The sequence below is a fragment of the Panthera pardus genome, unplaced genomic scaffold (assembly GCF_024362965.1).
Source record: "Panthera pardus isolate Hobbes unplaced genomic scaffold, ASM2436296v1 HiC_scaffold_16, whole genome shotgun sequence".
NCBI lineage: Eukaryota > Metazoa > Chordata > Mammalia > Carnivora > Felidae > Panthera > Panthera pardus.
Window position 1 is genome coordinate 30,199,176 of NW_026526721.1, and position 14,762 is coordinate 30,213,937.

The 14,762-nt window shown below is 40.3% G+C and overlaps 1 protein-coding gene across 17 annotated transcripts in view; it reads left to right on the forward strand.

The window, feature by feature from the left end:
- Positions 1-1,381: 1,381 nt before the first annotated feature.
- ROBO2 (roundabout guidance receptor 2) overlaps positions 1,382-14,762 on the forward strand; it is a 597,843-nt gene continuing 584,462 nt past the window's right edge. For 3 of the 17 annotated variants that reach the window (XM_053903200.1, XM_053903195.1, XM_053903193.1), the window contains exon 1: positions 1,387-2,566. In XM_053903200.1, coding sequence (XP_053759175.1) covers positions 2,506-2,566 — 61 coding nt within the window. In that variant the 5' untranslated portion in view covers positions 1,387-2,505. Of the gene's footprint in view, positions 2,567-14,762 lie in introns of all 17 variants that reach the window. The other 14 variants (XM_053903198.1, XM_053903199.1, XM_053903207.1 and 11 more) reach the window with 12 other exon arrangements.

Below are 14,762 nucleotides of genomic sequence, written 5' to 3' on the forward strand. Positions count from 1 at the left end.
TGCACTTTTTTTTACAACTAAATAATGTAGATCAAAAGTGTCCTGAAATTACTCTTAGTGCTTCACAAGAAAAGTGGTTTGTTTTATTTTTTGCAAGACTATTTCATCACCATAATTTTCAAGCATGCTGAGGTGCCACAAGAGCTCTCCTTAATTGCTTAAGCGTCGCTGACCTTTTATTTGAAACACACAATATCACGTCCGTAACAGGCAAAGGAGAGCTGAATTAAGTGGCAACGCCAAAATGTATCCACCAAACAAAAGGCCTGAAACGGCCTCAGAGAGCCTCTTTCCTAATATTTTCCAGTAGGGGGAACTAAAGACTCACTATCCAGCATTTAGCAGGGCTCGGGGACCTGCGTTGAGTTCCCATAACCCGCCTTCTAATCACCGGAACAGGCATCAAACAGCTACCAGTGAGCCTGTGATCACACGTGGGCCTGGCCACACCGGCCACACCGGGGGCACCGCAGACACTGGCATCCCTTTGATCCAACGTGGCCTTCCTTAATCATCCCCGGTCCTGATGGCATTGACTTGGTGTTTTTTGCCTTAATTTTCAGGGTCTGTCATCTTTGGGCTGAAATTCGGCTCTTTTTTAGCTTCTTTTAGCTCAGTGGGTTTTCAGCTTTCCTCCATCCTGTGTTTTCCGAAATTTCCTTTCAGAGTTGCCAGTCTCTGTGGGATAAGGGCTTCGAGTACACCTCTCGCCCTCAGCTCTCTGATCCCCTCTCCCCATCCTAAGCATCTTCTGCTGAACTCCTTGCATGCCACAAACCCGCGTCAAACTCATCTTTGCGGGGTCATAAGGCAACTGAGTAACATAAGAGGGGATGCCACCCTTCCCCTCCCTTCTTCCCCCGGGGATTCCTCAGGGGGCCATAGATCTTGGCTAAAACAAGCCGGTAGAGGCTAGAGATTTCTGTTCAATCCCCCCCCCCCTTCTTTTTCTTGTGCTTTTTTAACGACATAGGAAGCACCCACACACAACCTTTCCGCTTCGAAAGGTGGTTATATTTTGTTTCCTTTCCTTTTCTCCCTCCCGCCCAGCTTCTCATTTTGCTAAGAGGTGAAGAGTGAGTGTTTGTGTGATTTTAACGGGTAATGAGGCTGCGCCCTGGGTCCTGGAGGATGATCTTTTTCCAGAAAGCGCGTGCATCTCGGGCAGACGGAGGGATGAATAATTAGGAAGGGCTTCCATGGAATCACTCACCGAGAAAATTACCTGCCCATTAAACGGGACGCCGCGAGGAGCCGGGGACTAGAGCCCACCTATCCCCGCCCCGGGCAGGAGGCGCGGAGACGGGGAAGGAGTTGACGGGTGGCTTGGGCTCCAAATTTGTTAATTTCCGCCCCCCGAGGAATCTCGGCTCCCCTCCCCTGCTCCCCCCGACTGCCCAGCGGGCTAGCGCCCCCTGCACGTGCGGGTGGCGGACTCTGGAGGTGGAAAGCTCAGCGCACCCCCGCGTCACCCCTGCCCCCCTCCCCGGGGCAGACTCCTAGCAGCTTTCGTTCCTCCCCACCCCTCCCGCCTCCTCGCCTTCCCTCCTCTAAGTCCTTCCACCCTCGGCAGCTGCTGGAGGAGGCGGACGCTCTGCTGTGGGGCCGCGGGAGCAGCGGCGGCGGCGGCGGCTGCAGCGGAGGGACTGACGGCTGCACCGGGGCGGGCGGCTGGACTGCGCGCTCCCTTTCGCGCCCGCTCCCGGGCTTTGGGCTCGCTCGCCCCGCTCGGCGGTCGCCCGCGGCCGCCCGGGTTCACCGTCGCTCTGAGGCGGCACCGCGAGGGTGGCCGCTGCCTCAGCCCTGCCCCTCGTTCCCTCCCTCCCTTGCAGCCCCACCACGTAGGAGTTCGGATTCTCCACCCGAGTCGCCCTGATTTCCCTTTGCCTCTTTCTGAAGCGGGAGTGGTGGAGGGAGGCAGCGAGGCTGCGAGGGAGAGGCCCGCCAAGTCGGCCCGCCTGCAAAGTGTTGCTTTGACACATCCTTATTATGGAAGTTAAGTGAAAAAACTCTGGACGTGGAGCGGCTACCGAGAAGGAGACCGGGCAAGGAAAACCAGTAGGCAGGCCAATGGTGTTTCGGCAGCGCGCTGGCAAGTTTGTGGAACACTTTCTAGGAATTAGGTCTTTTTCCTCCCTCTTCATCTTCTTGACTGCTGAAGAAAGAACTTGGCTTTGGAAGGCAATGGAGCCTGAGGACAGAGGGTTAGACACACTTGAATAATCCCTCCGGCTGGGCTGAATTTGTGGGAATTTAGGAAGCCAGAGTGTGGAAATACAGCAGCCTTTGGAGTGCCCTCTGTTAATTTGGATGGAGCTAAATGTGCCCCATTCGAGACCTCTCCACTAACCCCTTCTGATCTTGCGATTTGCTCTTCTTGACTTTAATTAGCATCTAGGAAAGTCTAAACTTTGGACCTACCTCTTTTTTTGATACTTATTTTTGTACTTTTGCTCTCTGGGATTGGTTTCTTAAAACGATCTGGATCCTTTTTAATATGTCAAAATGAGTCGGCTGATGTTTACACAACTACTGCTCTGTGGATTTTTATATGTTCGGGTTGATGGTAAGTTAAAAATACTTTTATCCTCCTCCCACCTCCCAGAAAGCCCATTTATTTCTGAATGAGTTGTGGGCCATCAATAAAATGACATTGTGTCTATTAGTCCCTTTTGGTCAGGCACAGGGACTTTTGGGGGGCAGAGATTTTAAGTCTTTGTTTCTCAACTGCTGCAAGTGGAAGGCGTTAGTAGTCACCTATTGTTGTTATTATTGCAATTTGCTTAATTAATGGAGGAGTTGCATAATAAATAATGAGCTCTCAGTTTTGTTAGAAAAAGGAATATTACAGTAAATCTCTGGAATACTCTTGTGCCTACTGCTATTTGGTGTTTGCTCTTGTATCTGAACTTTGGCTTAGAAATTCAAGTAAAGAAAAATAGTAATAGACACTTGAATGAAGGTTCAGTGGGTTAGGAATTTGAGGCAGGGTATCTCAGGGATTGATGTGTATCACTTGTATGCTGGTGAGTGCTCCTCTAGTGTGAAATCAGAATCAAGAATTTAGATCACAGGGAGAAAACTGTCAAAAGTAAGACTGGGCGAGGCTCCAGGAAGGGGGGAAACATAAGCTCAGGGCTGGCTGTGGGCACAGAACACTCAGCTCAGTCCCCAGTGGCAAACACAATGGGGATCTGAAACAGGTACTGTAGGTGTCTCCCTCTGGGTTGAGTCAGTCTGTCAAGCAGACAGCAGTCTGCCTCTGATTCTCCTGTCTTTTGTTCAGATATGGTTTCCTGGGATATTTTCACAGGATGTCAGTTTCTTGTGGGAGGATTGCAAAATCCTTTCTTGTAGCTCTTTTGAATGATGAGTGGAAGTAATCATTAACATGCTTTTTTTGTTAGTTCATAAGAAGTCGAAAGAACATTTGGTATTAACCTTCTAGGGTCTTCAGTTTTTAAATCGATAGAAAGGATATGTGTAAAGAGAAGACTGGAGCGTTTTTTTTTTTTTTTTTTAATGTGGATTGTAGTACTTTAGATTTGCAATAATTGTACTTGTAAAGAATCTGTGAATTGGTCCAGATATTTGAGCCATCATAGTAGCTTGTTGCTACATAAACTTTCCTCCAGCATTTGCATTGTGGACGAATTCATTATTTGGGACACTGCCTATTTTTGCCCGCCTGTAGGAGCTAACTTTGTTCCAGGCAGCTGCTGCTGCACAGAACCCAGCGTATCAGACTCCAAACAGGAAGGCTTTCTATAAACATGAGGCAGTACAGATGAGTTTACCTACTGTCAAGTGGCTGTTTTCAATCATGGACTACATGAGTACTTTTGCCCCCAGCGATAGTAGGCAAGGCATTCATGTGGGCACACTGCTTTTTCTTTTTTCCTTCTAAGTAGTAGATGTTTAGGAATTAATCATTATGAATCACACTGTGACAATATCTATAGTCCTACCTAATCATTCACCATGCATTTTCTTTTTCAATACATTTACCTTTACGATACATTTACGTTGACCTAACCAAAAGGTTTACGTATTTCTCCCAAGTGTGTTGGATTATCCTGATAAGGAGACTTTGATATAACTTTTTGGATAATATGTCCTCATAAACCATGAATTTACATATTTCAATACCAGAAATGCATGCATAAACTATATGTTAGACTATAGAATCATCACCAAGTTGTTTTTTTCTCTTTTGGAATTAGTGTGTAGCTAAGAGGAATACAATTAAATTGCTCAGTGGAAGTGACAGAGGGAATCAGAAGAGCTTGGTGTTACAGAATGTAATTAATGTACCAGGGTGTTTGGAGATATATGAAACAAATGCAATTAACCAGCTTGCTGGAACAGCAGTAGCAAGACATCGTTTCTCTCCTTCCTTCCCTCCCTCCCATCCTGCCTCCCTTCTTCTCTTCCTTCTCCCCCTTCCTCACCCCTCCCTCATGTCCCAGAGACACGCCTAGGACCTTTGTTCTGATTTAATATTATAGGGTAAGGGGAAAATTTATGTCTAGGCCACAATTATGCAGCAAAATTCATGGCAATGTAGTGAAAAATGTGCAGTGTTGAGAAGTTGAAAAGGTAATGGTAATTTTTTGTTTGTTTTTGTTTGTTTGTTTGTTTGTTTGTGAAACTAGTTTTTATATTTAACGTCTACTACTCCAGAAGCAAAGGAAGCTGTGGACACTTACTGAATGAGTACATAGAGCATACATTTGACATTGGATTGTCTTTGGTTTACTCCAGAACGATGACAGCTTCTCCATGGGGAGTGTTGAAAATTTGGGATGTAGACAACACTGCCCTCTAGGCTATCTCAACACACTGGGACTGAGTGCTCACATATATAATGAGTGGGTTGGTTTGTAAGATCTCTAAGCTCTTTCTCTTCCAGGATTCTATGATTTCTATTTACTTATTATCCTTCTTAGAAGTGTGTGCTTATTCTCCCCATGAATTTCAAATTTAGAGAAGCTTGTACCATTTCAAAGATATACTGACTATCCTCGTGCTAGACACAGAAATTAATTTTATTCAGTGACAAATGATACATAGATTTGCATTGAAATTTGCTTGGTAGGTTATTTATATGTGCATTTTTATAGTATGTGAAAAATGTTAGAGTTTTGCCTCCTCATAGAAGATATGTGCTAATATTATTTATGATTTTTCAGTATCCTGTGTCTGTAGGAATCCATAGAGAATAAACATTGAGTTAGTTGAGAGCTACAGACAAACTTTTCTATTTGGGTTGTAAATGAAGATTTTCTTATTTGATACAGAATAATGAATGGCATGCATATTTTTCTTTACTGTTCCATTGGAGAATATGTATCACGTTTAGCTTTTGTTCTCCAGATTTTCTTTATTTTTAAGTGAGACTGTGGTTTTATAGTCATTTACAGGGAACAGACATAAATTACCACAATGCTTTTTAATTACATCCATCGCCGTGCATTGTGTCAATTCAGTAATTTTACCGTTGTGAAAAGATATTTTCAAAATAAGAATAATGTTCTTATCTTTAATTCTTAATGTTCTTATCTTATATTCTTAAATGAAAATGGCACACATGATATTTGGGGAGAAAACGATAATGTGCATGCAGAGTGTAGATGCATAATCTCATACATTTTGCTAAAGTGTTTCTTTTAGTAATGGGCACATTATCATAGCAATATGTAGTCCACTTCAGAACTTAAACTGCCTATAAATAACCTGAAATTTGTTCTTACAACTATGTAGTGATATCACTTTGAATTGGCTTTGTTTGAATAACCTTTGATTCTAGGCAACATGTGGATCTTAAACCAAAAAGATTTCTTAGAACATCAAAAAAGAGTATCTTAAAAGAAAAAAAAAAGCCATGATTATACAAAATAATAATAATAATTCTGGTCACCTCATCCTTGAGCAGCTTCTATAAAATAGCATCTTTGACAATAAAAATATTGATTTGTAAGCACATTGTACACATACTGGGATACATGTACTGTAATGAGAGGAACTTAGTTATGTGGAATGTGTGTGTCTAGTAATATCTGCTTTAGTAGTTCCTGCAGTCTGTAGGAGGTACAGTTAACTCCAATGTATGATTTGGTTTTTGAAGGGTTTTAGTGAAAAGATCTCCTTTTATTTATTTCTCTTCTTCCCCTCTTCAACTCCTTGTCTTGACCCTCCTCTTCCTCTTCCACTTCTTCTTTCTCCTTCTTCCCTCCCTTCCTTCCTTCCTTTCTTCTCCTTTTTTTTTTTTTTTTGGACCAGGTGGAAAGAATTAGAGAAACATTTACATTTGAAGAGTGAAGAAGATATGTTTCTTGAATGACAATTTAGAAAAATCTGCCTTTAAAGTAGATATATTAGGGGCGCCTGGGTGGCTCAGTCGGTTGAGCGGCCAACTTCGGCTCAGGTCATGATCTCACGGTCTGTGAGTTCAAGCCCCGCATCGGGCTCTGTGCTGACAGCTCGGAGCCTGGAGCCTGTTTCGGATTCTGTGTCTCCCTCTCTCTGACCCTCCCCCGTTCATGCTCTGTCTCTCTCTGTCTCAAAAATAAATAAACGTTAAAAATTTTTTTTTAAAAAATAAAGTAGATATATTAATAGTGTTTTACTTTTGGATATATCCAATTGGGGTCTTGACCAACACTTTTCTTTTGCAATACTCTATACCTTTATGCAAACTTATTTTGCATAGAACCAGTCTTTCTCCAGTTAGACAAATGGAAGTCTACTGATCTGTGTTCAGACAATGGAAATTTACAGACTGCCATTTTATAGATTTATTTTTAAAGGAAAATATTGTTATGTTTCTTATAGTGTATCCCAGTATAGACCAATCAACCTATCAATACATTAATATTAATATAGATTTTCTTCTTTCTGTAAATTATTGAATAAAGCATGAATGAATACTTACATAAAGTCTTTCAAAGGGAAATTCCCATCAACTTTTTCAATGTTTCCGTATATGTAATACCATGACAGAGACCTAATATACCATCTAAAGTATGGTATATTCACCCGATACCTATTTCTAATTCAAAACTGTGTTGGGATAACCTAGGCCTCAGTAGTTAGTGTTTTCTTGTCCATTTGCACCTCATTCTTAAGTTTTATCTAATCACGTGGTTTCATTTTTTTTTTTAAGTTTATTCATTTTGAGAGAGGGAAAGAGAGCAAGCTAGCGTGTGCGTGCGCACATGGGTGAAGGGAGGAGCAGTGAGAGAGAGAGGGAGGGAGAGAGTCTCAAGCTGGCCTCACACTGTCAGTGCAGAGCCTGATGTGTGGCTCGAACTCATGAACCATGAGATCATGACCTGGGCCGAAATCAAAAGTCAGACATTTAACTGACTTAACCACCCAGGTGTCCCTAGTCACATGGGTTTGAAACCCATCTTAATGCTGATACTTCTCAAATTGCTGCAATCATTGTGTGAAGGAATATAGTGCCTGGAACAGTGTTTGACATATCCAGCTGACTACTTGACATTTTTGCTTGATATCTAATAAGCATATGTCACGCTTAGATGGTAAGTGGACTTACTGTGGTCATCATTTTGCAAAATACACAGATGTCAAATCATTATGTTGTACACCTAAAACTAATATAATGTTATATGTCAATTATATCTCAATGTAAAAAAAAAATATCAAACTCAAGCTGATGATAGAATCTGCTTCTCATTTCCAGCTGAGTAGATGGCATCACTATTCATAGAGATTTTCATGACCGAAAACTAGAAGTCATTCTTGACTTATCCTTATAGTCCATATCCAACTTGCTAGTAAACCCTTTGAAATATATCCTGATGCCAATGATTTTATGTATGTTTGTGATTTTCCCACATTTAAGCATTTTCAAATATACAGCAAAGCTGAAAGAAGTCTATAGTGAACATTCTCCTAGATTCTAGCATTATTTTACTGTACTTGATTACCACATACTCATCCATTCATCTATTCTTCTAAGCATCCATTGTATATTTTTTAAAGTTTACATTTTAACTCCATTTAGTTAACATACAGTGTTATATTAGTTTCAAGTGTACAATACAGTAATTCACCACTTCCATATATTACCCTGTGCTCATCACAAGTGCACTGCTTAGTAGCCATCACCTATTTAATCCATCCACCATCCCATCCATTATATTGTTTTGATGCATTTTCAAATAATTAGATACTAAACATTTCTTACTACTTTAACCACTACCGTCCTGGTCAAAAACTGGACTATTGCAATAGTTTGATAAATGATTTTCCACCTCCCATTCTTGTTCCTCTATTCCCCACACCTTAGCCCCATGCAAATTAGTTTTCCACACTAGACAAAGGGACCTTTTAAAAGCATGTAATGGCAGCTCCTTGCCTAGAACCATGTAATGGCTTCTACTCACAACTCTTCACAATGGTTTACAAGACTATTCAGGCCCCTCTCTGCCTCTCTGCCCTCATCTGCTCACACTCCCCACCTGTATTTAAAACTTTTCTTTTTAATGTTCTGTTTCTGACTCAGGGCTTTTGCATTCATTCTTTCTTCTAACAGAAATATACTTCCATGGATTTTTGCATGGGTAAATCTTTCAATTGATCTAATAAGTCCCTATCCAATAACATCTCTTCAGAAATATGGGCATTCCTATCTAAAATTACTTCCCTTAAAAGACTATCGGGCTTCTTCCTTTACCTGTCTTAATTTTTTTCGTAGCACTTATTACCTCCTGGAAGTGTGTGTGTGTGTGTGTGTGTGTGTGTGTGTGTGTGTATAAACAATGATAAAGGGACTGACACCTACCCTACCCGCAAGCTAAGAAGTTAGGCTGCCACAACGTCATGAATGCTGGGGGAAGAAATGAGACTTCTGGGTCAGAGGTGATGGAGTTCATTAGTCATGCCATAGCGAGTAGCATGATGTTATGTTTGTTTCAATTTACCTTGCCCCTGAAATGCCTTGGAAGCGGTATAGCGGGGCCCAGAGAGATTACCCACACGTAGTGGGTTAGCCTTACAGTTGAGGGACCCTGATCTTGGGAACCCAGATAGTTTACACAGACAATAAGCACACCGCCTAACCTTTGCCTCAGAGGAAGATATTGTCTTGACTATATTGGATAATAAGCATATCTGCCTTCTGCTCTTAAGAGAGTCCATCTCAGGGGCGCCTGGGTGGCTCAGTTGGTTAAGCGTCCGACTTCAGCTCAGGTCACGATCTCACGTTCCGTGAGTTCGAGCCCCGCGTCGGGCTCTGGGCTGATGGCTCAGAGCCTGGAGCCTGCTTCTGGTTCTGTGTCTCCCTCTCTCTCTCTGCCCCTCCCCCGTTCATGCTCTGTCTCTCTCTCTCTCAAAATAAATAAACGTTAAAAAAAATTAAAAAAAAAAAAGAGAGTCCATCTCAAATTTAGAAGACTATTTGGTATCTAAGTATACTTGAAAAGATAGTTTTTAATAAAAGTATTAGTGGCTCTGCTAGCAAGATGTGCAGAAATCTTGCACATGGAAAATTTCCTCCCAACAATAGATAGTTAGAAATGTTTATTTATCGTCTGACTCTTTGAGCTTCTAGGGCAGACACTTAGTTTTGTCTGTCATGTTTAATAATGTTCCTCCAGTGCCTGGAGCGCTGGATGACACATACGAGATATTCAAATATTTGTTGAATAAATGAAAATGTGCTTATGGAGTCTTTTGAGATGTTTATTTTCATGCCCTCCTCAACACATGAAACATTTACCATTTGAGCAAGGTTTATTTATTTATTTTGGAGTCTGTGTGTGGGCACCTGTGTATGTGTGTCTAGTGAGAGACAGAAAGAGAGTTATCAAGCATGAGTATTTTGACACAAGTGACATCATTATTTCTGGTGATTCAATATTCTGCTTTTCACCTGGCAGAAGATATAGATTTGACCATCTATCTAACCAAGAATATTTTCTGTAGTGGTAGTTTTCACGGTCACTCTCCCCCCAAAGCCCACACTAATACTGCTGTGTTTTTTAATCTTTATTTTATTTATTTTATTATTTTAATGGTTATTTATTTTTGAGAGAGAGAGAAAGAGAGAGAAGCATGGAGGGATGGAGCCAAAGAATCTGAAGCAGCCTCCAGACTCTGAGCTGTCAGCATAGAGCCTGATGAGGGCCTCGAACTCATGAACCATGAGATCATGACCTGAGACAAAGTCTGATGCTTAACTAACTGAGCCACCCAGGTGCCCATATTTTATTGTTATTTATATATAGAGAGAGTGAGTGGGGACGAGGGGCAAAGGGAGAGAGAGAGGGAGAGAGAGAGAGAGAGAGAGGGAGGGAGAGAGAGAGAAGGAGGGAGAGAGAGAGAGAGAGAGAGAGAGAGAGAGAGAGGGAGAGAATAAGAATCTTAGGCAGGCTCCTGCTGCAGGGTTTGATCTCAAAACCCTGGGATCGTGACCTGAGCTAAAATCAAGAGTCAGATACTCAACCAACTGAGCTGCCCAGGTGCCCCAACACTGCTGTTTTTTTAGCACACTGTTGAATGTTATGTGTATAGACAGGGAACTCCTTTTAATGATTTAGGTGACTTAATAAGAGCATACACATTTTCTCCCCATTAAGGAATGTTGACTTATATGATGCTATCTAGTTTAGAAATTGAGACTTCTCTGTACATTTAGGGCAGATTTCCATGTATGCACTAGCAAAAGAAAAGTGAATATTTAGAGATAGAATTACCTGGATTACTTCTTTTTTTTATTTTGTTATTTTAAAAAATTTTTTTTATACCTGGATTACTTCTAAAATTAGTCTCCAAATATATGGCTCACTAATAACTGAAAAAGAAGAAGATTAAACAATCCCCATAATGGGCGTTGTTCTACTCTATCTGCTATTGCAATCATTATGTTCAGGGCCCTATTTATCATTACTGATATTAAATTGAAATATATTCAAGAATTTGGTAGGTAGAACCTCTTTATGGACCTAATTTTGATTTTAAGAAAAAAATTCAAAGGATTCTTAACTGGAAAATTTATGAAAAAAGAAATAATAAGATAAGGGCCAACATAGACATCCGTAAATTTTGCTAATTAAATATTTTTTCTTCCAACAAGCTTATTGAAATGTAATTCATAGATTATGCAATTCACCTATATAAAATATACAACTACGTGGTTTTTAGCATATTTACAGAATTATATAACCATCATTACAATCTAATTTTAGACCTTATTTGTCATCCCAAAAAAAGGAAACCCTATATCCTATTTCCTCATCCACCAGTTCTCCGACAGTCCTAGGAAGCCACTTGTCTGCTTTCTGTCTCTATAGATCTGTCTATTCTCAACATTTCATGTGATAGAACCATATAATATAAGGTCTTTCATGACTAGCTTCTTTCCCTGAGTCTAATGTTTTCAAGATTCATCCATGTTGTAGCATATATCAATACTTCATTCCTTTTTATTGCAGAGTAGTATTCCATATCATTTTTCCTTTGAATTATTAATTCATGGACATTTAGGTCATTTCTACTTTTTGACTATTGTAAATATTACTGCTGTGAACATTTGTGTAGTAATCTTTGTGTGCACATGTATTTTCATTTCTCTTTAGTGTGTACCTGGAGTGGATTTGATGGGTCACATGGGAACTCTAATGTTTAACATTTGAGGAACTGCAAGACTGGTTTCCAAAACAACTGTACCGTTTTACATTCCTACTAACAATATATAGGGTAAATATATTCTCTTAATTCACCTTGGAAAGCAAACATCGGATGGCTTTTATGAGTTGGATATGGTGTCTTATAGTGAAATAGTTTTAATATTATAATAATACACCTTAAATTTCCATCTATGCTCATTTTTTGTCTCCTCAGTGATTGTCTTCTAAGTCTTCTCCAATCACTCCGTAAAGTTTTACAAATTGAAATTAACCCAAATTGAACTTTTCATTTTCAGCAGAGACTTCAGTAATACTAAATATGTCATGGAATGATTGCAAGTCAGAGCTAGAAGTTTTGCACTTGTGCAGTACAACTCTGTAATTGGTTGGACCCCTGTAGAACTGAAGCTCAGAGATTTTATGTGTTCTGTCACAGATCCCTTTGCTACTTAATGGTAGAACTGAGACTATAGTTGAGAGATGCTTTCTTTCTATGTATCATGCTTCTCTTGAGAGACAGTTTCCAACTTCTCAGCCCTGAAACTATCTTTAACAAGAATTCCAGACTCTTGTTACTGAAATGGCTAGTTGTTGGGGCGCCTGGGTGGCTCAGTCAGTTAAGTGTCCAACTTCAGCTCAGGTCGTGATCTCACGGCTTGTGGGTTTGAGCCCCATGTCTGGCTTTGTGCTGACAGCTCAGAGTCTGGAGCCTGCTTCAGATTCTCTCTCTCTCTCGCTCTCTCGCTCTCTCGCTCTCTCAGGATCTCCCCCTCCCCACTCGCACTCACTGTCTCTCTCTCTCTCTCTTTCTCTCTCTCTCTAAAATAAATAAACATAAAAAAAATAAAAATGAAATGGCCAGCTGTTTTGTGAGCTTGTCAACAGGACAATTAGCTTGATACATTGAGGTGATTTATTTGATTTAGCACATGTTTATAGAGCATCCATTTATAAACAAGCCAACTTGCTGTGGGCTCTGTGAGGAACATAATGACCTGTTAAATAGTTGCCACCTTCAGCAAGATCCCCCAATGCAAGACAAGATAACTCATGTTCCAGTCACAAAAGCAAAAGTAGTGGCTGGTAAGTGGTTGAAGGTATATACAGCATAGTGTGGGAACTCAGGGAAGGAATAGTTGATTTCCAGCTGGTACAATCTGAGAGAAGTCAAGATCAAATGGGTCACTTAGAGGAAGAGTGGGGTCTTAATAGGCAGAAAGATTGGACATTACATTAAAGCAAAAGGAATAACAGGAGGAATGGTATGGAGATGCGAAGGTGTGCTAAGGGAAAGGCAAGACATCTAGTTGAATTGTAACATGGTTTGTCCATAAGGGACAAAGTGGAAGATGATTATCGAAAGGGAGTCAGTCAACAAACACTGTTGAGTGAGTTTGAGTAAATAATTTAAAGTTTTTATGCCTCAGTGTCCTTATCTATAAAACGGACAGGGTGATAATATATATTTTATACAATCAACGTGAGGAATAAATGTATTTATATATATATGTATGTATGTTTATATATGCACATATATACATGAAAACACATGTATATATATATGTATATATGTTATATATATAGAAATTATATATAAAATGTTCTGAAGAGTGCCTGGTACATAACGAACACCATTTAAGTGGGGTTTTTTATTATTTATTTATTTATTTATTTATTTATTTATTTAATATTAGAGAGAGAGAGAAAGAGAGAGTGTGTGTACACAGAAGAGGGGCAGAAGGAGTGAGAGAGAGACAGAGAGAGAGAGAGAAGAGAATCCTAAGTAGTCTCCATGCTTAGTAAGGAACCTAATGCGAGGCTTGATCCCACAACCCCGGGATCATGACCTGAGCCAAAATTAAGAGTCAGTCGCTTAACCGACTGAGCCACCTAGGCGGCTCTAAGTGTTATGTATTGTTATTCTTATTATATCATTATTCCTTTTCTAGTGTGGACTATAAGCAATTTTAAGAGGACTTTGGCTATCAGGCTGATTATGGGCTGCATATGAGATGCATTTCATGATAATTTTCATGTCATCTTTCAAGTATGAGTCTTCGGGTGACTGATTAAGGACTTTTATTGCCTCTTAAGGGGAATCATCTGTGGCCACACCTATGCAACTGTGCCAAACATGCCAGACAGGTGTGTTACCATTGCATCATATGCTGATTGTGGAGGGATTCCCAAGTGAGTGGCATTATGAATGGAAGGAATCAACAAGAGAGGCCTACTGTAAATAGCAATTTGTTAACAAGTAGAGCATGCTCATATAAACCTGCATTTTGGTTCATGCTGACTGACTTACATTTTATCCAGAATATTGTTTACTTGGTGCTTTTCATATAGAGTACCGTGAAGATCAATATTGGGTAAGACAAACTTATTTGGTTCTAAGTAAACACTTCTGGTATCAAAAATCCTTTGTAAAAATTAGCAGTCTGCACTCATATTTTTTCTAAATAGCCTACTTATCTTTCTCTCATTTAGTATAGACAGTGACTCTAATAATTTTGACAATTATCCATTTATTAGATTCCCACATTGAGTGGTTGTGTAAATCAAAATGGATAACCTGAGTAAAATGATATCATCACTCTCGTGGAAGGCACACACTTTAGGTGGTCAGAAGCTCTGAACTGCAGCTTTTGCTTTCCTACTAATTAATTGTATGACTTTAGATCTTTACATTTTTTTAAAATGTTTATTTTTGAGAGAGAGAGAGAGAGAGAGAGAGAGAGAAAGAGAGAGAAAGAGAGAGAGACAGAGAGAGAGAGATCCAGAGCATGAGCAGGGGAAGGGGAGAGAGAGAGAGAGAGAGAGAGAGAGAGAGAGAGAGAGAGAGAGAGAGTCTGAAGCAGGCTCCAGGCTTGGAGCTGTTAGCACAGAGCCTGACGAGGGGCTTGAACTCACGAACTGTGAGATCATGACCTGAGCCAAAGTCGGGTGCTTAACTGACTGAAGCACCTGGGTGCCCCTAGATACTTTAAAAAAGATGAGACCTGACTGTGTAATCTCCAGCATCCACTTAGCCTTAAATTCTATTATTGTAAGTAATTTAGTTTAATGTCTTATTGTTTATTCTTATGTTTGACTACAATTGAG